The sequence below is a fragment of the Dromaius novaehollandiae genome, chromosome 16, assembly GCF_036370855.1.
Source record: "Dromaius novaehollandiae isolate bDroNov1 chromosome 16, bDroNov1.hap1, whole genome shotgun sequence".
Taxonomy (NCBI): Eukaryota; Metazoa; Chordata; class Aves; order Casuariiformes; family Dromaiidae; genus Dromaius; species Dromaius novaehollandiae.
In genome coordinates this window covers 21713579-21739127 of record NC_088113.1, presented here as the reverse complement: position 1 = coordinate 21739127, position 25549 = coordinate 21713579, and the positions used below count along the sequence as shown (strand labels likewise).

At 58.9% G+C, this 25549-nt stretch overlaps 1 protein-coding gene across 8 annotated transcripts in view; it reads left to right on the top strand.

Moving 5' to 3' along the window:
• CDH22 (cadherin 22) overlaps positions 1–25549 on the top strand; it is a 122157-nt gene that overhangs the window by 61634 nt on the left and 34974 nt on the right. For 6 of the 8 annotated variants that reach the window (XM_064521768.1, XM_064521761.1, XM_064521762.1 and 3 more), the window contains exons 2-4: positions 3496–4415; positions 8200–8494; positions 19238–19357. In XM_064521768.1, the coding sequence (XP_064377838.1) occupies positions 4140–4415; positions 8200–8494; positions 19238–19357 (691 nt within the window). In that variant the 5' untranslated portion in view covers positions 3496–4139. Of the gene's footprint in view, positions 1–3495; positions 4416–5685; positions 5781–8199; positions 8495–12987; positions 13070–19237; positions 19358–25549 lie in introns of those variants that run through there. The other 2 variants (XM_064521763.1, XM_064521767.1) reach the window with 2 other exon arrangements.

Genomic DNA, 25549 nt, shown 5'->3' with positions numbered 1-25549 from the left:
TGTTTCTGAATGAACAGCATGCCATCCCTGCGCACAGATGGGGCAAGTTTCTGCACGCTTGTGGAGGGCACTCCGTATCCTGCCACTGGTGCTGCTGACTTGGATGTTAGACGGTGCGATGTGGGGACCGGGTGGTTCTTGCTGCCCTCGTGGAGCTGCTGCTGACTCTCCTCCCGTGCCCTGCCGGTGCCTTGGAGACGGCCGGCGGTGGTGTGCCGCAGCCTTGCTGCCACCTCGGGCCCTTGGCTGCTGACATGACTCCCCGTGCCTGGATTTGCACCGTGGTGTTGGCCTTCTCATTGCCTCCCCGCGTGCTCAGGAGGTCCTCGCCGGCTGCAGAGCTGCTCAGTCTGGCAGTGGCATTGCAGCCTTGCAAGGCTTCTGGCAGGGCTTTGAACCAGCACTAGGTAGCACGGATGGCAAGGGAAGAGCCTCGGGGTGGGCGGCGTGGAGATTTTTGCAGCTGGTGACAGCCTCCCCGTGAGGCTCTGCTTACGTGGTGGTCCTTGAGAACCTGCACAAAGGGACCATTTGTTAATTTTTGTTTCTGACAGTTGCATTTAGCAGGTACAGCCCACCTGTGCAGGGACTTTGGACCCGTCTAGAGGCACTGCTCGCAAACGTGCTGTAGGATGGCAGGATGTTGGTGTGTGCAGAGGGAGGAAAGATGCTGCGTCTCCCCCGGAGCTGCGTGAGCAGAGGCAGGGTGTTCCTCCTGCACTTATCGTCTCCCTTGCATGTTGGCCTGAAGCTCTTGCTTTGGCACGCGGCTTCTGCTGACCGGTTTATTGACACCTCATGCTGTCTGGGAGACTCGCTCCAAAATAGCCACGGATTTCCCAGATGTGAGAAACTGGAGACATACTGGCTATGGCAGCAGAGCTCTGTATCTTGTTCTATGCATCTTCTATGTATCTGTGTGTGAGACAAAGCAGGTTTGTATGTGTTCTTATTGTCAGTCTCTTGCTCTGGAGCCTGCTCCGGGTGGGGCAGCCCCTTCTGCTTTGCTCCAGAGCAGGGGCCCTTGTATCTGCAAGGGTTTGGTCAATGAAGGGCGCAGTTGCTTTAGCTAGTGACAGTTCTCACTGAGAAGGAACAAGTCAGTCTGCATCATCCCTCTACAGATCATCTCGCTCCCCTAGAAGCAGTCTCCTGCGTTAAATATTTTGTGCTGTTTGATTATGGGCATTCTTGCCAGATTGGCAAGAGCGCCTGGTCCCTTTGCAGCAGTGGTGAGAATTGCTCGTGCATAGGGAAGCCTGAAGGTGGGAGGGAGTTTTATTTTCCATTGCCAACAACCTTACATGGTTGGGGGGAGATGTCTTAATAACGCACAGCCTGCTTTGACTTTGCTGCCTGCATTGAATGGGCCGTGGCAGGCAAGTGGGGTGGGGAGGAAGGCTGGTGCCTCTGCACCGCGATTCCTAACACAATGCGCAGGAGACCCTGCGCTCCTTGGAGTGTGAACAGCACTGTGCTTGCACGTGTGAGAGCTGATGTGCATGTTTGCATGGAATATAGCACGTGCATGTGGAGGAAAACCGGTACGCGTACACCCAAACGAGGCATGAATACGGACAAGTAAGAGTGCTGGTGTTTGAGTGCTCTCGGCTGTGCATGTGGTGAAGCATGGGTGTGAGCTGTGATGTGAGTAGATCTGTGCGCCTTGTGTGGGGCACTGCGCATGATCCATGTGCCGAATGATGCCTGGCACTCCCTCAGGTCTAATGCCCTGTGTTTCTCTGTGAGTGTTTGTCCGGAGAGAAATGCAAAAATGATGGTGTAGCTTGTCGGATGCTCTGGGAATCTCCCCTGCTGGTGCGGTCATACTAGAGGAATGGCAGGTTTGGGGAAGGGTGAGGGGCAAATCCCCCAGCCGCTGCTGCCAGGTAAGCAGGGCTGTTTGCAGTCATTCGAGGGCTGTGCAGAGCTTGGCTCCCTTCTCTGGGGAGTGGATGGCTATCCAGTACCTCATGCACATAGTCCAGAATAGCCCCCTCTGCCTCTGTCTTCTTCCGCCTCTTATTTGGAGTAACAGATAACAGGAGATGTACTCCCAACTTAAACAGTTCAGAGTTATCCATGAGCAGTTCTGGTGTGGCTGGTGTCAGAGCTCTGGTGGCAGCGCGGGGCGTTGCTGCAGGGAGAGGTGGGCGCTGGGTGCCTATCCCCAGCTCCTGATCCCCAGGCACCCACTGAACACAACCCATCCCTGGCCACAGGTCTTGTGTCTCCCTCCTCAGTGCTCCAGGCTGCCTTGAAACTCAATCTAGAGTCCTTTCTGCAAAAAACCTTAGCCTTGAATTCAGCCAGGTGGTGAGTCTTTGAACGGATGCTTCTCTCCTAGCCCATGGCTGCAGAAGCGAGCTGCCAGGAAAATGAGACTGGTGGCAGCGGCTGGACAGCCAGTGACTCCCGCCGTCGGGTGCCGCATCTCCTGGAGGGAGCCTTGCCCACGCACGCGGGCCTGGTGTGGTCGGGCCCGTGCAGTGGCCGTAGCACCTGGGCAGCGGCAACCCTCTGCCCGCAGTGCGGAGCGTGCTCCTCCCCGCGCCCGGGCAGCGCCAGCGGTGCCACGCGCATCCCCCCCCGCCCGGGCAGTGGTGATGGTGCTGCGTGTGTCCCACCTGCAGCGGTGACCCTCTGCCTGCGGTGTGGAGCGTGCCCCCCCCGCACCGGGCAGTGGTGATGGTGCTGCGTGTGTCCCAGCTGCAGCGGTGACCCTCTGCCTGCGGTGTGGAGCGTGCCCCCCCCGCACCGGGCAGTGGTGATGGTGCTGCGTGTGTCCCACCTGCAGCGGTGACCCTCTGCCTGCGGTGTGGAGCGTGCCCCCCCCCGCACCGGGCAGTGGTGATGGTGCTGCGTGTGTCCCACCTGCAGCGGTGACCCTCTGCCTGCGGTGTGGAGCGTGCCCCCCCCGCACCAGGCAGCGGTGATGGTGCTGCGTGTGTCCCACCTGCAGCGGTGACCCTCTGCCTGCGGTGTGGAGCGTGCTCCCCCCGCACCAGGCAGCGGTGATGGTGCTGCGTGTGTCCCACCTGCAGCGGTGACCCTCTGCCTGCGGTGTGGAGCGTGCCCCCCCCCGCACCGGGCAGTGGCCATGGTGCTGCGTGTGTCCCACCTGCAGCGGTGACCCTCTGCCTGCGGTGTGGAGCGTGCTCCCCCCGCACCGGGCAGCGGTGATGGTGCTGCGTGTGTCCCACCTGCAGCGGTGACCCTCTGCCTGCGGTGTGGAGCGTGCCCCCCCCGCACCGGGCAGCCCTGCAGGGAGGCAGCCGTGTGCTGCTGTTGGAGCTTCCCCGCTCTCGGGGCCCCGCTGGAGCACGAGTTTCCGTAGTGACGAGAGCAGTGCCGCTTGCTGCCCTCCCACCGTGTCCCCGGCTCTTGCAGCGCTGTGGGCTGGGCCCCGGCGTGGGGCACCCCAAGGCCGGGGGCTGTATTAGGACATGCGGAGCCTGGCTCTTGCACCACCACTGACACCTTGGCCTTTTCTAGGCTCCTGGAGATGCTGCCAGCCCCCCGCACCTGCCTGCGTGAACCGGTGGAGGGACGGATATGACCGGCATCGGCTGGGCAAGGGACCTTCGCCAGGTGCTGGGATGCCGCCCTGCTGAAGACTGGCGTTACGAGTGTGAGCGGAGCGGGTGTTGCGGGCCCTGGGCTGCAGGACCCCCCGCCTGGGAGCGCGCGGCTGCCGCGGGACAGGCAAGCGGTGGCTGCTGCAGCTCACCCCGTTAATTCCTCTGCGAAACGTTGCCCAGAAGAGCTTCCCCTCGCCGCTTGAGAGCGACCGTCCTGCGTGCCTGCGCGCAGCTGCACAGCCCCTGCCTGCTGCGGTTGTGACCCCGCTCCCCGGCGAGGCCGCTGAGCGGAGCGGTGCAGCCCTGCTCCTGGGACATGCCACCCGGGGGACCCTTCTTCGGAGACGCAGGTGCAGCCTGCGAGGCGTCGGCGCAGACGGCTCTCGTGCCGGCAGCGGAGGGCTCGGGACGCCTCTCGTCACGGATGCGACTCTAGCCTGCTGGGACAGGAGTGCTCTGGCTGCGGGAGGTGAAGAGCAGCAGGGATGGGGATGCTCTGCATGCACCAGTGAGCCCCACGCTGCTCGTGTGGACTTCCCTCCTCCTCCTCTCCAAAGGATGCCCGTTGCCCGTCCAAAAACTCCTGCCCATGCAGCCTGCTGGAGTGTGATGGCGAAGGGTCTGCAGGGCTTCCCGTGGACCGTGCTGCTGCTCTTCTGGGCCGTGCCGCCGCCGGGGGCCCGGGCTGTGCACGCGGAGGTGGGGGGGCCTGGCCTGGGGCAGCCAGGGGACCCCGTGCTGCTGGCCGGCGGCAGAGTGAAGCGTGGCTGGGTGTGGAACCAGTTCTTTGTGGTGGAGGAGTACACGGGCACGGAGCCGCTGTACGTGGGGAAGGTAAGGTAACCGCCGAACGTCTCCGTGGGGCTGATTAACCCGTGGCAGAGCAGGGCGGGCTGGTGGCTCGGGCAGGCCTGGGAGGCGGGGAGCAGGCCTGCGTGAAGGCTACTCGTGGGGCCGGTGGAAGAAGCGGGGAGAGCAGGAGCCCTGTCTCTGCTGGGGGCTGATGAGGTTAATGTCCTCCCAAGGGCAGGAGCACCCCGGAATTCCCACCTGCCGTCTCCCGGCTGCGTGCTGGGTTCCCGCGGTGCTCGGGGCTGGTGCTCGGAGCGCTGCTCCTCGGTGCAGAGGGTCCGTCCCGGGTCTGTGGGAGGGCCTGGCAGGCCGGACAGATGTGCGGACCAGCCACTGCCGGTGGGGCCAGCATCCGTCTGCTCGTGCTGGTCTGGGGCACAGCTGGGAACTGAGGTGCTGCTCTGGCACCCAGCGCCCTTCAGCTCCAGGAGCAGACAGCCACAACCGCAGGCGTCCTGGACGTGGCCCCTCCGTGGTCCTGTCGTCCCTTCAGCGTGGGCGTGATGTCCTGGGTGTTGTTCCCAGCCTTCCCTGAGGTTTCTTCTGGTCCCCGAAGGGCTGTGTTTGTAGGCACGGGCTCTGTGGCACCCGCAGGCGACAGCGGCCGTTTCTTGGTCAATGTTCTGCGCAGAAGCGGGTGGCAGAGCAGGCGTCTTGCTCTCGCCATGGCATGGAAATCCTGTTCCTACCTGTGGCCAGCGTGAGGCTGTTGCAGCCTTTACGCGTCTTGGGTCTGGTCTGCACAGGGCAGCGTGGAAGGTGCTCGGCGCGGGCGTGTGGGGCCTGGAGGGCTCCGAGGGCTCGCACTGGAGACGCAGCTTCCCCATGGGCTTTCCGGGAGCTATCCCCTCCGGAGCTGCGCTGCGGGAGCTCCCGGGCGGCGGTGGGGAGCTGCCTGGCGTTGCCGTGCTCTCGGGACAGCGCGTGCCGGACTGCCCAGCCCGGTCCCTCTCCGGGAGCGGTGGAGGAGCTGCCCCGTGCGCTGGGAGGGCGCGTGGCGCCTGCGCGGTGACGAGGGCGGTGCCGGCCGTTGGGAGCAGCCCGGAGCGGAGCGCTGCGAGCCCCCTGCAGCCGCCCCCGCGGGGACCCGGCTGTCCCCAAGGAAAGCGCTGAAGAGCACGCGCGGCAGGGCTGTCTGGCGGCCTCAGCCATGTGCTTGTGAGCCTGGAGAAGGCTTGAAAATGGGCCTCTTGGCTAGGGGCCAGGTGGGTTTTCAGCAGTGATTTGTGTCCGTTTCAGCAGACGCTCGAGCCGCTCTCCTCCGTGATGGTGCTGGGTGCAGTTACAGTTAATTCACAGCTCCCCTGGGAAGTGACTCGAAGCATCCGGCCCTGCCAAATTCCGGAGGTAGCCTAGCAACAGCCTCATCTCCTAAACGAACCCAGGAACCTAAAACTAACCCGTTTTACAGCCCTTTCCCCATCAGTCACCACGTCACCTGCCAGCTCAGGATAAACAGCTGGGCTGCGCTGAAAGCAGTTCCCTGCAAACGTTGCCCGGGGGCCCGAGACCCGCTGGGGCCGGGAGGAGCTGCCCCCGCCAGCCGCCGCGCTGAGGGGCCGGGCAGCCTCCGGCGGGACGCACCGCGCCGTCCCCCCCCCCCGCGCGAGCCCCCTGCGCGGGGCCAGGCCGGGGCTGCCCGAGCATCCCGCCCCGCCGGCTCCTGCCGCTGCCGCTCGGACTCGCCCTCCGCCGCATCTCTCGTACACCTGCACGTGCCCTTCAGAGGGCCAATGCCATTTCCATAAAATCTGGGCTCTCCAGCTAATCCTTCTTCTGAACTGTAATTTCCCCTGAGGCTGCTGTCAGTTTGATGTGGATTTCTTTGGTTTTTTAAATAGAATTATGGGGTCAGCACTAGTTACAAACTTCTGCATGTGGACAGATCTATTTTAGATAGAAGAGAGGATTAAAGGGAAAAAAGCAGATTTAATTAAGTTGCTAATATTTAAAGAAAATTGATGAACTCAGGCTTTATGAGTTGGAGCAAACAGAGTGCGCCTTTATTATGGGCTAGTTTTTGTTTGATTTGCTTTCTTTTCCAGCCCCGGAGTCAGTTTTTATTTGTGTATCCATGCTTTCTGTTTAATCGTTTCTAATAAGGAATAGGCACCTCTGTTCACATTTAATTTTGATTTAATTAGTAGGAAGTAATTAATGGCCTCATAAAATTCCTGGTTTTAGCCCTTCAGGACAAGGAAACCATTTTGCCATTTAACAAACCGAGCGGATGAACGGCTCTCGCACCTTCTGGAAGGCCCGGCCGCCGTGGACCCACTCGTCCCCGGTGGGGAGCCGAGCGGCCGCTGAACCAAGCGCCGGCTCCCTCCCCATCCCGGAGGAGCGCTCCCGGCCGCGGTGCAGCCCCGTGGGCGCCGCGGGAGCTCGGGGGGGGGGGGGGCACCCGCGGGAGCACGGTGCCTCGTGCCGCTGCCCGGCGGAGCATCCCGCCGCGAGCCGCACCCGGGAAGGAGCATCCCGGGCTGGGCCTGCGCGTGGTGGCATCCCCCGTAGATGTTCAGTCAGTGACGCGGCCCTCCCCCATTAGCTGTTGTTTAGCCAAGCAGCACAGATTTAGCTCTGCTAATCTTCCCTTGTAAATCAATCTCTGCAGCCCCTTGAGCCCGGGCTCCATTTTTCTTCCTGGCTCTCCAGCCCGCGGGGATGCCGGTGTCCGCCCTGAGCACAGTTAGCGCTGAGCAAACACGTGAAGAGGATGCGCGGGGAGCTCAGCGTGGTCCGGGGCAAAGTGCTGGGGGCTCGTCCCTGGGCTAATTACTCATTGCGAGCCCGGCGTTCAGCAGGGAAATGCAGGTTTCGTAACCTCCGCTGTGCGACCGCAGCCGGGTTTCCTGGGGGGCGACGGCCCGCTTCCCCAGCGAGGCCGGGGAGGGGCTTCGGCGTGGGAAGCAGTGAGCGGATGTTGTGCAAAATGCATTGAGTTGTCTAATGTGTGGCCCCCTCACTCATGAAATAAATATATAAACTGTATCTAACAAGACAAATATAATGAAGGCCTCGTAAAAAGAGGCAGCTCTGGTATAAATTCTTGCTGGTGGAGCCGTGTGTCTGAAAGGTGGATTATAGAACTGCAGTTTGGAAGATTGAATGGCCCATAAACATTTTCATATTTCATTAGCCGATTAATGGACGGCTTTTTTTTTTTTTTTTTTTTGCTAACTTTGCTGATTCTAAGCAGAAATCGTAGGGAGCAGATGAAGGCGGCTGATGAAAGCTTTCCGGGGGCCTGTCCCGTTATGGATCGTCCCAATTAATGCCCGTGCTGTGCTCCGTCAAGACGCGTTCAGCCTGTCCAGTTACTGTTAATAGATTTCTCATAAGTGGCTGGATTGCAAAAACCTCATAACTCAGTTTAATGCTACCAATAAAATTATCTCTGGACATCTGGCCTGGATTCCAGTCAGCTCCTTGTCCATGAGGAGCAGCTGTTTACCCTTTCTCTTCCTAATTTCAAACATGGAGTTAATTAGAAAATGAGGAGGAAAATGGCTGCAGAAGCATCTTCCCCAGGTCTATTTTCATCCCGGTGCAGGCTCGATCTGCCCCGTTCCCCCGGGGGCCCCGGTCAGGCCCCTGGGCGCGAGGTGGGGTGCGGACGCGAGGTCTAGGGCAGGGGAGCGGGGCTGAGCCGGGGGGGTCCGCAGCGGGGCTGAGCCGGGGGCCGGCACGGTGGGGACGGGGGGAGCGGGGTTGGGCTCCCCGCGGAGGCCCGGCCGCTCCAACCCTCTCCCTCTTTCCCCGGCAGATCCACTCGGATTCGGACGAGGGGGACGGCTCCATCAAGTACACCATCTCCGGGGAGGGCGCGGGCACCATCTTCCTCATCGACGAAGTCACGGGCGACATCCACGCCACGGAGCGCCTGGACCGGGAGCAGAAGACCTTCTACACGCTGCGCGCGCAGGCCCGCGACCGGCAGACGGACCGGCTGCTGGAGCCCGAGTCGGAGTTCATCATCAAGGTGCAGGACATCAACGACAGCGAGCCCCGCTTCCTGGGGGGGCCCTACATCGGCAGCGTGGCCGAGCTCTCCCCCGTCGGTAGGTCTCCCGCCGGGGCCGGGGCCGCGCCGCGCCGTCGGCCGTAAATCCCGGGGCTTCCAGCCGCCACCGGGGCCGGGCCGGCCAAGAGGGAAAGATAAATAAGGGGGCTTAAGGAAAACAAGCGGATAAATCCTCTGAGCCGATTGCCAGGCTGCGGCCGCGCGCCCAGCCCTAGCCCTAAGCCCGGAGCCCGGCCGAGGAGGCGCCAGCTGGCACTGGCCCGAGGCGGGGGGGGGGACCGGGACCGGCCCCGATGTGGGGGCCCGGGACCACCGGGGGGGCACGGCCGCCGGCTCCGGGTCGACCCCGGCCGTGGGGGTGCCGCGTGCCAGCTGCGGTGCTGCCGCCCGCGCGGGGCCGGCAGCGGGCTCCCACGCCGCAGCACCCGGCTCCCGGAAGGGCGCCTGGATGTCGCGCTGCTCCGTCCGCGGGTGTCGGGCCGCCCCGTCTGTGCCCGGCTGCTCGCCATCCCCATCGACCGGCCGCGGCGCGCTGAGCAGGCAGCAGGTACTGGGCAGGAGCGATAGATCTCTGCTCTCCGAAGGCTGCGTCGAGGTAGAAGGCAGCCTGCGAGAGGCTGACTGGCGTCAAAGATAGATAAGGCGGGTCCCCGGGGCCGTCAGCGCCCCGTCCGGCTGCGCCCCGCACGCGGTCCGGCCCGAGCGGCTCGTGGGGTCCGAGCACGGCAGGGCGCCGGCATCTCCGCTGCCTCGGGGTCGAGCTCCAGCTCCGTCCTTGGTGTGCTGTGCATCGCGGGACTGGTGCGTGGTCTCCAGCGGGTGCAGGCGTGCAGGGGCTGCCAGTGCCGGGGAGCTGCTGCTGCCTGGGTTCCTGCTGATCGAGGGATCCCGAGCTCTCCTTTCTCCTCCGTTTACCTGCACAAATCCCCCCCAAGTCAAGCAGTGACCCCTTGAACCACAGCCACCTGCTCCTGGAGAAATGAAAGCCAGCATGTGGGCAGCAAAGCAGGAGGTGTCCTGTTCCCAAAGGGAAGAAAGAAATTAATTTAATCTATTTTGCTTGAACAGCCTTTAAAAAGGAAGGAATTCTCAACTCTGAGTATTAGACGAGGATCCCAATTCTTTGAAAATCGCTAACAATTATGGAGCTGCCTGATCACAGACTGATGTGAACAACACATATCAAAGGAGACAGTGTCTGTGCGAAATTGGAGATCAGAAGGAGAAAGAAACACGGTTTCAGAACATGAAAGGAGGCGATTCCTGCAAATTAAAATACTCAGAAGTTAAAAGTAAAGAGAAGTGTTGCGAATGGTGTGGGATGTGCTGCTGAGCTGCGTGCTCACGGAGGGGAGCTGGCGCCCGGAGCCCCGCTGCCTGCCAGGCCGAGCTCTGCCCGCCCGCGGCACCCTCGCAGCGGGTCTGATGCAGCCCGGCCGGCCCGCGGCAGCGCAGGCTCCTCTGCAGCAGCCTGGCCCCGGAGACGGCCCGGCTGGCGGGGCAGGGAGAGCCTCACGCGGCATCTTCAGAGGTTGCGGCCGCGTGGTCCTCGGCGTGAACGCTGAGCTGGAGAGAGCCCAGCTGTGGCTCCGGCGAGTCCCCGCTCCCTCCCCGCTGTCCCTCAGCTTGCCAGTGCTTTGCCCAGGGACAGGCAGCACAAGGGAGGGGACTGACACAGCCTGGGAGAGCATTAAGCAAGGCAGCCTGAGAGGTAGCTTTCTCCTGAATGCTCTGGAAGAAACCTGCCCTGCTCCTCGCCTGCGGCCCTGGTGTGCAGCGCGAGGTGCTGGACGCAGTGGGAGCTGGGGCTTGTCGTGGTCCCGGCGTGTGAGGTTCAGCTCCAGGCGCCCTAGGGAAGATGGAGATGCAGACCACGGGCTGCTGCCTGGGGTCGGGGAGGGAGGTGGAGGTCAGGACTCTGCTCTTGGTGAGGTGCACGGGGAACACCCTGCACGGCCTGTCCTGGTCGGGGCTCTGCTCTGTGCTGTCCAGCCCTGGTGTGGCTGTGACCGTGGCTTTGCTGCTGCTGTGGTGCTCTTCTGTCTCCGGGGCAGGCAGATCACCCCTCCTGGATCTGAGGGATACCTCCGTAAGAGCTGGTGGAGTTACCCCTGCCTGCCCACTGGTAGAGGGGATCGCCAGCAGCAGTCGGGCCGGGGCAGGAAGGCTGAGCAGGCTGTGGAAAACTTGGATTGCCTCTTGCATCAAGGTCAAGAGTCCTGCACAAGGAGATGTCCAGTCTCTGCTCGGTTGGGGTGCAGGTGTTTTCCCAGGTCCCCAGTGTCTCTAACCGAGCTCTGTTCTCTGCTGGGGAAGGGACTGGATGGGGCAGTCCCGGGGAGCAGGGACGTTCCCCAGCTCAGAGCACGTTTGCAGGGAGCTGTTGTTCGCTCCCCATCTTTGCTGCTCTGACTGCCTTTGCTCTGCCGCCCAGCCTGAAAAGAGGATGGTGACCCGCTTCCTCCTGCTTCCCAGCCCTCGCTTGGGCTTGAGCCTGGGGCCAGCGAGGGGGTGGTTTCTCCCTTGCTCCCGGTAGCTGCCAGCTGCAGCTCTCCCTTCCCTGCCAGCAGCACAGTCCCAGCCCCCGGAGCTGGGTGCCTTCCTGGAGCATAAAGAGGAGTAAAACAAATGTGGCCAGAGCAGCTCAGTGACAGTAAGAGCAGATCAAAGGACATTATTTGCATAATCAAGGAGTGCTAATTGGGAGGGAAAGTCATTTGATTTCCCAGTGTCTAAGTGGGAATGACAAGTAATGAGAGAACTGCACAAACTCTCACTGAGTAGCTGGGACTGCTCTGCCCTCGGGCCAGCACAGCCCGCTTTGGTAGTGACAGCATGCATGCTGCTTGAGACTATAAGGACAGTTGTGTTAGGGCAGACCAAAGACCCCTTTCTTTCAGGATCTTGTCTTGACAGTGGCCAAAAAAGTGGATGCTTGTGGAGGAGTTAGGAACAGGGTAGGCATTTGTGATGCTTTTCTTAATGTTCTCCCAGCCAGCTTCAGTTTTGGGATTTCTTCAGCTGTACGTACTTTCCATAGGTCTAGTGAACTTCAGTGTCTTTATTTTTCATGAACTTATCCAGACTCACCTTAAATGTCTGCAAAGGGGAAAGGAAAAGTGTTTGCTATTGCTTTCTGGTGGATCAAAAGTGGCAGACGCAGGAAATGGGCTGGAAGAGATGGTCAGGATGATAAAGCCGGAGTCTGGAATTTCTGAGGGGCTGAGATGGTTCTTGGAGCTAACCCCAGCCCATGGAGCCAGGCCGAATGTGTACTGTGCCCTTGGAGAAAGTAGTGCGCACATGGAGCACAGAGCCGAGGCTGGTACCGAGCTCCTGTACCTGGAGGAAGCACATCCAGAATGGGAGCAGACCCAACAGTCTTGCCTTGGCTACTTTAGCATAGCAGGACTAGCTGCGGGAGCAGGCTTCAAATGACTTTTCTCCAGAGACCTCATCTCATTCTGGGGCTATTGGGGCATTAGGAGAAATAGTGCCACCTGCTAAAGGAGATTTTGCAGATGGCAGAGCTCGGTGTCCCTTTCCTCAGCAGGCCTGTGTGGGCAGAGGAAGGCAGGGGCTGGAGGTGTGCTTGGAAGCACTGCTGCTGACTCGCCCCGTGCCTGCTGCAGGTCGGGGTGGCTTGCTGCAGTGTGTGCTGGGGGCTAGCTCATCTCCAGGATGGGGCCCAAGCTGCAAACCCTGTTGCAGCCCCATTGCAGTCCTGTCTCCTCAAGAAGAAGCTGTTGGTCCAGAGCTTGCAGGCTGCTCTGTGCCAGCACCCAAGACCTTGGCCTTTGCTGGGGTGCCCCAGTGCAGGTCACTCCAAAATGTACATCTAGAGCAGAGTTTAATCTGCAAGGAAGAGACCTGGAGCTGCAGAGAAGGCGGGAGAGAAACCACCAGGGACAGAGCCAGCTGCCTGGGAACTGCGGGAGCTTCACCTTGTGATAGGAGATGCTAAAATTAGCTGTGTTTTGGGCTCCCTTCCGGAGCTCCCTGGGGTCTGCTTAGCAGCAGTCTGCCGCACACAGGCGTGAGCCTCCTGCACCAGTTCTGCCGGTTGCGCAGAGCGGGTGTTGCAGGCCTGAACTCGCTTTTGGGCTGGCCAGGGAAGCCTGCAGTGATGGACGTGATTGGGAAATGTGCATCCTTTCATCAGAACCGTGCTCCTCCCTTGCTGCATTTTGCTCTCCTTATTTCTCTGTGTAGCTCCAAGTCCAGATTAGAGCTGATCTGGCTGTGCAGACAGAAACTTGGGGTCAAGCTCTGACTCCAGCACAAAGCTGGCTGAATGCAGAAGTAATTATTGTGAAGAGAAATTGTTTAATCTCCGCAGTGGAAACAGAAAAAGACTTTGTTTAACATGCAGCCAGAATGTTTGTAGGCAGTCTGATGGGTAGATTTTTTTTCTTTTAATAGAAAGCGCTCGAAAGGTTTGAGTGCATATCTGGAAGCTGGTGGGGTAGCAGGCAGCCAGGAGCTGGGATCGCCCTGCCCGCCGGCCCTGGGGGGATCCCCTCAACCCCTTCAGCGCTGCGTGCGCTGCGTCGTGGTGCAAGCTCCGAATCTGCACGTCGGAGCACCTGCTACGCCCTCTCCTTCAGTCACGGTGCGTCGAGCCCCTCGGTGAGCCTGTGCCCCCACAAATCCGGCGCTTTGGTTTTCTCTCCAAGGCACTATGCTTACCTGCTTAGTGCTGGGGAAGGTGCGTCTTTTCTAATCGGTTTCTCTGGCCAGACGTCCCAAAGAACAGTTCCTTAGTTGGGTGTTTGAGTGACTGCCACAGCCAGATCAGGTCCCTCAGGTTTGTCCTGAGGGGCGTGAGGGCTCTGCAGTGAATTCCCCCTGGGTCTGGTCTGGCTTTCTACCAAGCCAGAATGTTCCTGAGACTGCAGGAAGCTCATTTCTGCTCCAGTAATTTTTAAGCTGCTCTGGTTTGTTTTCCTCCCCGATGTTCTGCCTGCCTGCTTCTGGGGTGCACCAGCTGCTGCATGTGTTGGGGCAAGATGAAAGCTGCAAACTTCACTGTTTGTAAAATCTGAGCTGCCACCCCTATAGCACCCAGGCCCCTGGGACGGGACCGCTGAGCTCTGGCATCCGTCCGGGATGTGCGGCTCTGCATGACAAAGTGCTGCTCTCGGGGTCCTGTATGTTCTGCAGGGCTGAAATGACCCAGTGCTGCCATGGAGCTGGCAAAAGATTTGCACAAAAAGGTGGTGCATGGCTCCAAGCAGGGCTAAAGAGCTCTCCTTCAGCTCAGGACGATGCCCTAAGCCACCGAACGAGGAAGTGCTGGAGGTGGCCCTGTCTGCTGTTTCCCCCGGGAGCACGGCTGCCCCAGCCAGGTTTGGGGTCGTCGGGACTTTCCGGTCGTGGGAAGAGTGCTTGGCCTCATCAGAGAAATAGGAAAGGGGCACTAGGCTGATGCTGCCCGACTGTTATGGGCTTTTCTCGCTCCCTTTCAGGAGCAGCACCGGGCAATGCCGCTGCTTCTGTGAGGTCTCTGCTCCCTGCTGAGCTGCGGAGATCCCCGTTGTGTTTGCCCACCAGCTGTGACTCCACTGTACGAGCAAGGTGTTAGAGCATCTGTGTTTGGACCCGTCTCGGGGTCCTGCTCGGGGCTCCGCAGGAGGGAGGCTCTGTCCCAGGAGGCTCTTCAGAGGGGGTGGGCGTTGGCTGCAGCCCCAGAGCCAGTTCGGAAAGCAGCCGGGGGCTCCTGCCTGCACCGGGAAAGGTGTGGAGGTGGCAGCCAAAGCAGCGCGTCGGCTGCCGCTACTTGTTTCCCTCTTTGCAGGCCTGCAGCCCGGTTGTATTTCTGTCCCTGGGGAAGTGATGGATCCCTTCGGCTCGCTTGTAGATTCTGTGCAGGGTCTCTTTGCTCCTGGATGTGTTTGGAGTTTGCCTGTTGACATTTATTTTCGCTAAAAGGATCTGCAGTGAGTGGCATAGTAAGTGGTCCGGAGCCATTAACCTTCTGCGTGCGGGTGAAGAGCTACCTCCCACGATCCCTGATGGGAACCCGGGTCCTAGGGGAGGCTTGGGGACGACGCAGGAGCAAAGCGGGGGCACAGCGTGCCTCCTGCCCGGGGCTCCGGCTGTCCAGGCGCGCAGCCGCCTGCCAGGGGTGCCGTGCTGTTGGAGCCCTGCGAGTGCCACCGCGGGCCGGTGCCTGGGGCAGGCGGAGGGCACGAGGCTCAGGACTGCGTGAAGCTTTGCTCTCCTCTGGTCTCCTGTTTCTTGGGTCGCGAACCGCTTCCACGTGGCCCGGCAGGCCCCTGCGGGATGCTGTTGGACGGCAGGACGGGTCTGCGCTGGTGTTTCGAAGGGGTTCGGCAGGGCCCTGCTCCGTCGGAGCCGAGGCGCTGGGGCTGAGCCGCCGCTGGCCCATCAAGCCCCGGGCGGCCCTGGGCCGCGTGCTGCAGCGGGGCCGGTCTCCGCGCTCCCACCGCTGCTGCCATGAGAGCAGCAGGGAAAGGGCCTCGTGGGGAAAGGGCTCCTTCGTCCCGGCGGCTCCCAGGGCAGAGCCAGCCGCCGCCGCGTGCCGGGTGCTCGCAGCCCCTCTGCGCTGCTGATCCCGCTCGCCTGCTGGCCGCCGCAGAGATGGGATTAATCCCGGTGGTCCGTGGACTCCGAGTCGAGGGCTGGCTGAGGATCCCTGGAGAGCTCGGGGGCAGGAGCGGGGCAGCCCGGGCAGGGCCCTCGGGGCCGATGGAGGGCCGGCAGCCGGGGTCTGTGCCCTTTCCCGCACGCAGCCACCAAGGCGTGGGTCACCCAGCCGCTCGGCAGGGGAGGAGGACTGTTCCCACACCGAGCGGTCCTGGGAAGTGAGGGTCTTGGCCCCTGCTCTGCGTGGGAAAATGCAGTTTGTTTCATCTGCTGTGCTAGGTTGCACCTGTGCAGAAGGAGAGTAAAATACGGAGCCTGTCCGACTCATTAATTTTTATGTAAAATTGTTAGTTTCCTTTGGTTCCTTGGGGTCAGCTGGCCAGGGCAGGGACTAAGGTCTTTATCTCACTTCACATGTCTAAATATTTCTCTGGATATGAGCTCAGGATTCCTGGTTACGGGATGTGGGTTATGCAGCACACGACGTTTAGATTTTATTTATTGTATCCTTTATGGCTCAGGCAGATGCCAGGAAACTGTCGTACATGCTGTACTTGCAGTGGGCAGTGCTATGCTTGGAGAGCAGGGACTAATAACTGAGCAGGAGTGGGAGCCAGCATTCCTGGGTTTCTGTCTTACAGGAGGAGGGGATGAGACCTCAGTGGTTAAACTGGAATTTAAGACCTTTGTCTCTGTTCTTCAGCTTGGGAGACAGGGGTGGTAGGGGCAGAAAAGGGATAAGCGGAGGTTAAGAGGATGCCGGAAAGTAGGAGTCCTGGATCCCTGACATCCTGCGGGTGACCTTGAGCGGGCTGCAACGCACCTTTGTGCCTCGATTTCTAGTGTGGGCAAAATAGGGTTCCTGTTCCCACCTGCTTGGTGTTGCTTGTCTGTTAACGAGGTGGTGCAGGAGGCACAGAAGGGCAGAGCATTTGTCACCTTCAGGGCTGGTGGCTTCAGCGCGGGGGCAATATGCCGCGTGCTGAGGGTGCCTTGCTGCCCTGCTGCTGCTTGGGGGAAAGAGCTGGCCCCGGAGCTGGGGCTGGTGCTGCCTGGGGGCAGACAGCCTGGACCTCCCCCCCCCCCCCCCCCCCCGCAGCCCTGCCAACCCGCGGGAGCAGCCAGCAGCCAGAGGAGGCTCCTGGGGCCTCGGCAGCCTTCTGTGCTGTGCTGGAAAGCCGAGAACAGCCGCCAGCCTGACGACTTCGGGGCATGGCCCAAAACCAAGACACAAAACCCGCCTCTGTGCGGGCAAAGATCCTGCCTTCCCGTCAGACTGGCACGAATGCAGTTGTGCCAAGCGTTCAGGTAAACACTGGAATACAAGGAGTATAGCTGTTTGTCTGGCAGGGACAGGTTAGTAGGAAAATGACGTAGCGCTTTAGCAGAGATTGCGTCTGCGGAGAAGCAGCATGAGGTGCAAAGCCTGGTGCAGACTCCTGGTGCCGAGCCCCCCTGCCTGCTGGCACCTGCAGGGCGATGGCGCTGGCAGGGCTGGCGCGGAGGGGTGCAGCACGTGGGCAGGGCGTAGTCCTTGGGGCACTTGCTCTGTCTGTGCACATCCAGTCCTGATGCGGGTGATGCACACGTCTGCTCATGTACATGTTGGTGGGTTTTGGCTCTCCTAGCTCTTCGCCTCTGAGGTGCCCGGCGAGGGCGAGTGCCTTCTCGGAGCGTGGGGATGTTTGTGCACCCTCAGCGGGTGCTGCCTGTGCTGAGGATGGGTGCTGCGGGGCGCGGGCGCTGGGCTGGGCGCTGCCCGGGACCCTGGGCGTAGTCTCTCAGCCGGTCGCTGCCAGGGTGGGCACGGAGGGAGCCCTGCCTGTGGCAAGGGTGGGTACTGCATTGCCGTTCTCGTGGACTTTGGCACCGGCAGCATGCCTAGCAGGGCTTCCCTGCTGCAGTCGGGAGAGGGGTGCTGTGTCCTTTCCCTTCTCTGGTCCCGCTCTCCTCGGCTTTCTGATCAGCAGCAGCGAGAGCTTCCAGGGGAACGTGCCAGGGTGTCGGAGGGGACGTGCAGTGCAGGCGCTGGTGCGGGGGTGACCTGCCGTGGCTGCTCCTTGGTGAAGGGGCTGCGTGAGGGTAGGATGGCCGCGTGGAGGCTCGAGGAAGGGTGAGGAGGAGGCAGGCGAGACCACCCCGAGGAAACACAGCAACAGCGTTCCTAAGAACATGGCTGTTTGCAGGGCAGGAAGCTAGTGTTGTCTCAGTGTAGTCTGGATGTGCCTGGCAGAGACGCACCTTCACTAAAGACAGCAGAGCATAAATAAGTCGGCTCAAGCCAGCTCATTGCTGAAGACTGATGAGGGGGATTCTCATGTTATCAGCAGAGCTGCAGCTCTGAGAAGATGGCCAGGAAGGATGAAAAGCAGCCATGGTAATAGCTTGCTTTTTTTTTTTTTTTTTTTTTTTTCAGTGAAAACCCTTTCCAGGATGTTGGTGGCAAACCGGATTGCGGGGGAGCACGTGCATCCCTGCCACTGGTAGCTGCACAGTTAGCTCTGCTGCCTCGTGTCTCCTGTGTGAGTGCAGGCTGGGCTGGTGCAGAGGAGCCCCGGTCCCCTGGAACCGCCAGCTGCCTGGCTTGGCTGTGGGCTTGGGTCTGCTGAGGGGGCAGAGGAAGGCACGGGGACTAGATTTCTTCATTTCCCATCTGGATGGTTCCAGCTCCCTTTCTGCCCCACTGGGAGCTGTGGGACCAGAGGCTGCTTTTGCGTGCACCACTGCAGCGTTTGGGAACATGATGGTTCTTGACTCAGGTGCTGGCAAGTAGTAATACGCCTGGCTCTGGGTTGTTCATGATACGGGTCCAGCTGTGGCCAGCCTGTGAGATCAACTCAGCATTATATGGGTGGATGCATTGCAGAAAAGGGGTCTGGGCCACCGCATGGTGTTTCTGGTCCTCACCTGGTGTCACTGCAGCCCCAAGAGGTGCCCGAGGCAGGGAGGAGTCGCTGGAGGCAGCAGAGCAAGCTGTGAAACGCTCTGTCCTGGCCCCCTCAGCTCAAGCTGGTCGTGTGTGAAGCACAGCCTACCTTTTAACTGCAGTCGCTGCTGGGGGAGCTCATTCTTTATAAATTACCACCTTCCCTGTGAGCCTTGTCAGCCCTTGGCTGTGAGAGTGTCTTGCAGCAGGGACTTTCACAGTTGGTTTGATGTTTTCTGTGAGCAGTTCAGGGCTCTTGTGCCCGTCCTGCACCTCCTCCCACTGGGGAGGTGACTGGTGCCAGGGCTTGTCCTCCTGGGCAGGGATGCTCCGAGTCTAGAGCTGGAGGTGGAACTGGGTAGCCTGTCCCTCACAGGCCTTCAGCCACAGCATCTGCTTTCCAGGGGTGCTTCTGGGTAGGGAGAGGCTTCCCCTCCTTCCTCCCTTTTCTTGCTTCTGTAGCTCTCAGCCCCTTTGCTCCTGGCCCCGTTCTCATGTCCTGAGTCCTGCTTTTTGTCAAATTGAACATGATGTCAAATTAAAGCCATCACAGGAACAGTCAGAGTGAAGCACCCAGTTTAATGAGGCAGCGTTGAAAATCAATAACTTAATTGCAGCCGTTTGATGGACTTTTATCCAATTTATAGTCCTCCTGCCCTGCTACGTGTAGAGCATGAGGACGTGGTGCTGCGCCTGGCTCTGGGCAGGCAGCAGGTTCACCCCCCCTTGCCCGCGGCTGCACCCCTGCTCGGGCCGTCTGCTGCGGAGGTGCTGCCGGGGAGGGATCGGGCCCCGGCCCCCAGGTCCCTCCAGGGGCTGGGGCGTCCACACGGCTCAGGACTGGCAGAAGGGGCAGGTGTGGTGATAATGCCTTGTCCCCGGGTCCATCCTGGAGGGCCCAGCAGAGACGGCCCATGGGGAAGCCCCAGCTGGTCTGACCAGTGATCTGCTGGTGAGCGAGTCCTGTCCAGTGAGCACCTCCGAGCTGGCCCGCAGGCAGTCCCTCCTGGTGCCCTGGGACAAAAGGGCATTTTCGGCTGTGTTTCGGGAGACCTGGCTTCTCCGGCCTTTGGGGGAGACGTCGCTGCACCTGCACACAGCTATTCACCCCCTTCCACGAGCACGCGCACGCTGTCGGCGTTGGCCCCTGCTCTCCTGTTCTGCAGGTCCTTGGCCCCTCGGTTTGTGCTGCTCTTCTTGCCTCCTTCCTGCTTTTATCCGTTTTCCTTCTCGTCCCTGCTGCAGGCACATCTGTGATGCAGGTGATGGCCTCTGATGCTGACGACCCCACGTACGGGAGCAGCGCTCGGGTGGTCTACAGCGTGCTGGAGGGCGAGCAGCACTTCACCGTGGACAGTAAAACAGGTGAGGAGCGCCCAGCGGGCACCCGGGCTCAGCAGGGCTGGAGCGGGCAGCAGGCCGGACCCTGGCCACGCACCCGCGTTTCTGCGTGCACCCGCGTTTCTGCGTGCACCCGCGTGCGTGACCGGGCCGGCACCTTCGCACCAGGCGTTGGTGCTGGAGTCCTGCCCCGCGTGCTCGTACCGCAGGAGCTGCCAGGCATGGAGAGGAGGCACTGACAGCTCCAGAGGCTGCCGCCCGCCCGGGCAGTGCCCTCGCAGGAAGCGCCCCGGAGCAAGATCTGCTCCCAGCCCCGTGTCCTGCCGCCGCCGTCCGCAGCTCTGTGCTCCCTGCCTGGAGCAGGGATGTACTGCGGGCACGTAAAACCTCACTGTGAAAGGCTTAAATACTACCAGAGGGCCCTTACCAAAGGCTGCATTGTTATCATCAGGGCTTTGATTAAAGGTAACACTTTAAATTAAGGATTGGTTTATAAATGTTCTATTAATATTTAATGAAAGAACAGTAGAAACTGCTTCATTCCTTAATAACTTATAATAGAGCCTGTTGTAAAATGCATCTGTAATAAATCCCTAGCAGATGATGCTCTGACATACTGGTTAGAGTAGACCATAACCAGGAGATGTTGGGGTATATATTCTCCTTGCCTCCCAGGAGTGTGACTCTCATTACCTTTAATGGGAGCCTTGCAAGCTTGCTAGGGAGGGAAGACACTCAAATGCTAATAAGAGGTATTTAAGGCACAAAGCATGCAGTTAAGTACCCACAGTTTAATGAATAATTGTCAAAGGACGAGCTTGCTGGGTCGCTGCAGCTCTCGTTGGAAAGCTGGGCGTGAAGCCCCCCCAGTGCTGAGCAGCGGTGGCATAGGCTGAGGCAACCTAGACTGAAATGCCAAGTCTCTGTCAGACTGACCTGTGTCTGTGCTCGTAGTGATTTTTCCAGTGTATATTTATGTAAGTAAGAATAAAATGAATTCAGAGGCTCCAGGGTAAGGAGAATGTGAGGAAGGTGTGTGCCTGAGCCTCCGCATCTGTGTGAAACCGTGCGTCTCCTGATGTGCACAGGCAAGGCAGTCGCAGCTGAGCCTGTGTCACCAGCCCTGGCTGCTGCTGGAGGAGGGCTCGAATTTGGGGCCGCTCCTAAGCACACCTGGCACCCGTGCTCCGTGGTGGAAAACGCTGCTGTCTGGACAGACCGGTGCTGTGGGGGATGCACAAAAGCAGGCTGCCTGGCCCAGAGCTGCCGCACTTCCTCGCTGCTGCCTGGGGTTTCCTCTCCCTGGTCTGCATCGTTTTATTCTTAATGGTAGCGGTAGGGAATGACGGGTTAAACATTGAAAATTCACATCCAGGTGGGATCCTGTTAGTCTGAGATATTCGTGCGAGCAGAAGCCTGGAATCGGGCTGCCAGGATGAAGAGGTGCCGCTGGGAGCACGCACGAGCCAGGACATGCAGGAGCTCAGCTTCCTGCAACAGCATTAATGCTGCCGTATTAAGGCATAAACTAAAATGTACCCTGTGGGCTGTGGCGTGAGTTAATGTCACTCTGGGAATCCAAGCTTCTTGATTCCTTGACTTTTTGTGTCTTAATTCTCAAGATAGCTGTTCCGTATGCAGGAGGGTTGGGTTTGATTTACAGTTCTACTTGCTTGTGATGCATGAAAGCAAAACTGCTGACAGTCTGCAGACGAGCCCTCGGCCCCTCTCAAGCCTGTCTGTTTCCAGGATATCTGACTGCCGAGATGGTGCTACAACGGCTGAGGCTGGTGCTGCGGAGGCCGGCTCCTTGGCACTGTGCGAGCTGCCGACAGCCTTCTGTAGCGGCCGCGCTTGGCTCCGGGAGCGCTGGGTGCAGTTCTGCCCGGCATGGCAGAAGGTCCCAAGACCCAAGCAGGTCCTTCATCTTTGGCGGCAGCTGGTAGTCAGGGCATCCACTGGAGCAAACCCATCCCGCTCCCACCATGCACTTGAATAGTTTTTTGTGCCACTACATTGCAATCCTGGCCTGGCCCTTCTAGGTGGCCCAGCTTCTGCCCTGAGCATAAGATTTAATTATCCATAGCAGCAGCATAACTCTCAGAGCCACCATTGTTATTAATGGCCATAAAAAGAACCATAAAAACCTGGCGTGTTACATTTCTTGTAATATATGATAATGAAGAAGAATTCATTTCCCTCTTTTGGCTTTGGCCTGCTTCTCCGCCTGCTCTTGCAGGACCGCATATGCTTGTGCTCCCTTGTAGCCCGCCTAAGCCCATGGCTCCTGCCAGCTTAGGTTGGTTCTTTGCCTTTACAACTGGTGTTTCGCGTTGTCTTTTGTAGTGTAGGTGTTGCCCAAGTGTGGCTTGCGCGCTTGGGTACTGGATGTGGATGACGTACGTAGGTTGCTTAGTTTGTCTTCTGATCTTGGACGTTACTAGCTATAGTGTGCAGCTGGGGTTTTGGACTGGATGGGGCTTTCAAAGGCAGGATCCAAACGGAATGACTGGAAGGACATGCTGCACGTAGGTCCTACCACACAGTAAGCCCTGCGTTCCTGTACTGCCCAACGCCCTGGAAGTCTTCTGGCAGGGAGACTAGCACTAAATGTCTCTACTAGAATAGTGGGAGCTGCGGAGAGGGGCACCCTGGGGTCCGCCAGTCCTTAGGGAATGATGCCAGTTCCTGCAGCGGTGAATGATGGTAAATAAAAAGTGCAGCTGATACATATGAGCTTGAGTTTCTTTCATATGTCAGCCACTACCTCTTGTGCCTTCTAAGAAATGAATTTCAGTTGCTGAAACTGTCTGCAGGTTTGTTTTCAAATCAGGTCCTAAAACCTACCCTGCATGTGCTGAAGATCTAGGTTGCCTTTTTTTGGTGTATGGGTATAGAGCTCTGTGTGCACAAACTTTGGAGACTCAGCTGGTGAGGGCTCAGAGGTACTAGTGCCAGGGAGGGCAGGACAAGAAATACTGGCCTGCTAGGCTGAATTTTATGGTTATTTGTGTGCAGTTGTTAGTTGTTTTGTCCTTACCTGTCAGCCTTGCCCTGTGGCTGGGAAACCATGGCCCCAGTCCCAGGGGGAGGGCAGACTGGGAGATGAGTTGCTGGGAATGTGCTGCATGCTGAATCTGGTTGGACTGTTGGATTCGTGTGATGTGGTGGGAGGCAGAAAGAGTTTCTCTGCTGCTCTTGCGAGTTTGTTAAAAATGCTCTGTTGGGGACACAGATATCCGTACATGCACGTTTGTATGCTCCCATGGGTTTGTGCAGGTCTGTGCCCCATCCCAGGAGATTATTCACCAGAGCTGTGCACAGGGACGAGGGGCTGTGAGCAGGGATGGTGGGAGTCCGCAGAGGCCAGCTGTGGACTTGTTTCGAGGTGATTGCTCCTGTCAGCAGCACTGAACGTTAACAGTCCCTTTCAGAGATTGGGACTTTAAGGAGCTTCAGTTCGTTTGGGACAAATTTTGCTTGGTGATCTTGAGGAAATTAGCGTGTATTTACTAATATATAGTGGAAATTAATATTAAATGACAAGAGGGATTTAGTTTCATTTTTTTGTGCTGTCTTACTGCTGCTGGTGGAAGGGAGGGGACAAAAGGGCCAAGTCTGCTGGTCCCGTCAGCCTGAGCTCACTGCAGGTCCCTTCCCCAGCGCATCGCCACCTCCACACCGGCGTTTGCAAGGCTGGTTCCAGCCAGCAACCAGCCCTGTCCCTGCTGGTGCTGCCCTGACGGCGGTGGGGCGTGTTGCCTTGAAAAGGACTCGTCCACCTGCTCTAACGGGCACTGCGTTAGAAACCTGCGTGGCAGTCGAGCAGGGCACAACATCCCTGAGCCCCAATAGCTCTATCACTCTGCACCCTTCCCATTAGCGATGCGAGTTAGCTGGGTACGCTGATGCAACCACACCGTTTCCATTTCTCTATCTCGGCTCTGCACTTTTTTGCTAAAGAGCCGTGAACTTTGTGAAGCTTGTGCCTGGCGCCTTGCTCAGACTGCCTGTAGCCTCTGGCTCCTGGGTCGTCCCGAGTGGATGGATAAGGAGGGGTCTGTGCACGTAGGGTGGATGAAGTGCTGGTGCTTGGGGCTAAGATCTCACCTGCGGTGGGCCGACCTCCTCCGGACGCATGCTCCAGGCAGCCCTTTCATCTCGGCCAATACATTGGTATTTCCGTGTCCCTGCGGGTATGTGTGGGCACAGGTCAAGAACTTGCAGGTGCTTCGTCAGCCCTGAATTGGTGCAGAACCGTTTGCTTTAACGGGCCAAGATGCTGGGAGCAGTGAATCTCACTGTTGTCTCCAACTAGCTAACGGGAGGGGTAGAGAAGACGGAGCCAGACTCCGTGTCCTTTTGCTGTGTGCCTCTGGGAAAAGTGCAGCAAGGGAAATAAAAATTGGACATAAAGAGAAAATTCTTTACCATAAAGGCGCTGCATCTCCATCCTTGGAGATGGTCAGAACCCAACTGGGCATGATCTGGAGCAATCTGATCTGCCTTTAAAGAAGGCCTGCTCTGAACTGTGGTTAGGCAAGAGACCTCCCGAGGTTCCTTCCACACGTGCTGCTCCGTTATTGCCATGGCTTTGCGCTTCACTGTGGCGGGGACATGGTCATGGCTGCCCTCAGCTAGAATGTGCTTCGTCTAGAGGGTCTCCAAGGATGTGGACTTCTGAGCTGGAAGCATCCAAAAGCAGAGTAAGCCCATAATGATGGGATTCCTGGAAGGCAGTTGTCTGCTGAGCACTTTGTCCAGCTTTATTTTTATAACCCAACAGTGTCTGCTGTTGAGCAGATTGGACGGTATTTGTGTGATGCTGTGAGTGTCCCCTTGCCTGGTAATTACACTCTGATTAATCTGGATCATGCTGTAAAGCCACATGTGCCTTGTACTAGAGGGGATGCCGTCATGTGTATGTATTATTCAACTATAACAGATGCTGTCAAGAAGTAGGAAGATGAGTCTGGGTTGGAGGTTGTTCTTGCTGTGCTGGTAGTGTCCAGGAAGAACAGAGGTGGTTTTCTTTTCTTTTTTTCTTTCTGGCTGGAAAGAAGGTGAATTTGTGGCTCTTGGAAGATGGTGGCAGAGACTTCTGTGTTCTGCCCAGAGCTGTGCAGGTCCCTGCCTCTTCTGTCTCTGTGCCTTGAGAAGGGATTTGCCACCATGTGCTACTGCTTTTGCAGAGCTCCTGGAGCTCGGATTTGGGAGCAGAGGCTCGTCTGGCTCCAGGAGATGAGACCGTGCGGGTTTGCTGCCAGCAGATGTTTGTGCCAGCGCTGAGCCTCACGGTGCTGCGAACAAGGGATCGGTGTGGAGCAGGTCTGGGGGCACTGATTTGCCAAGGCCACTAGCAAGCGGCACCTCAGCCCGAAAGACAAAGCCCAGCCTGGTGCTTTGGGCAGCAGCCTGGTGCGGCCTGTGTGACTTTCTCGGTGACAATCCCACTGGGGCTGGCGGAGGCCTGGAAGATGGGCGCGTTTGTCTGCAGAAGACCCCTGCTTTTCTGGGACAGACTGGGCCAGCAGCGCGTCTTCGTGGGGGTGGTTTCTGCTCGTCTCCCCATGCTGCTAGAAGAACCGTGAGCAGCAGCTGGGGCCCTCAGCTGCCCCGCTCCGCACGTGCCAAATGGCCTGGACGTGCTCCCCCGGGGACAGGTGACCTTGGAGGTGTTCTGGGGAGTGCCTCAGCACTTTCTCCCATCTTGCATGGGGTATTATGAGCTGAATCATTATGAGCAGCTCAGTTAAGTCATTACAACCTTGGTGAATACATGAGCTTTATCCCTCTCATCCCAATTCATCACTATTGTGCTGACATGAATAATTTTCATTATAAAATGCTTCAGACCCTGTTAATTAACAGAATTGCTGAAATTTCAGTGAGATAGTTCTTGCCCAGAAATAACAATTTTATATTTGTAGCGGTGTCACAGGAGAGGCCTCTAAACACAGCCAGCTGGGGCCGGTCCTGTGCAGCCCCCGGGCAAAGGGTCCTCAAGCGGGGCCCGTTCGTTCCTCTCCCGGGACGCAGGCTGCATCTCAGCCGGGACACGCGCCGGAGGTGCCTTCACCTGCGCCTTCGCCGGCGGCCCCGGTCGCTGCAGCGCCTGGGCCCGCGTGGACGAGGTGGGCTGGGACTCCTGATCCCGTGACTTGTGAACGGTCGCAGGGCGAGCAAGGGAGCCTGCACAGGCCGTGGCCCCACCGC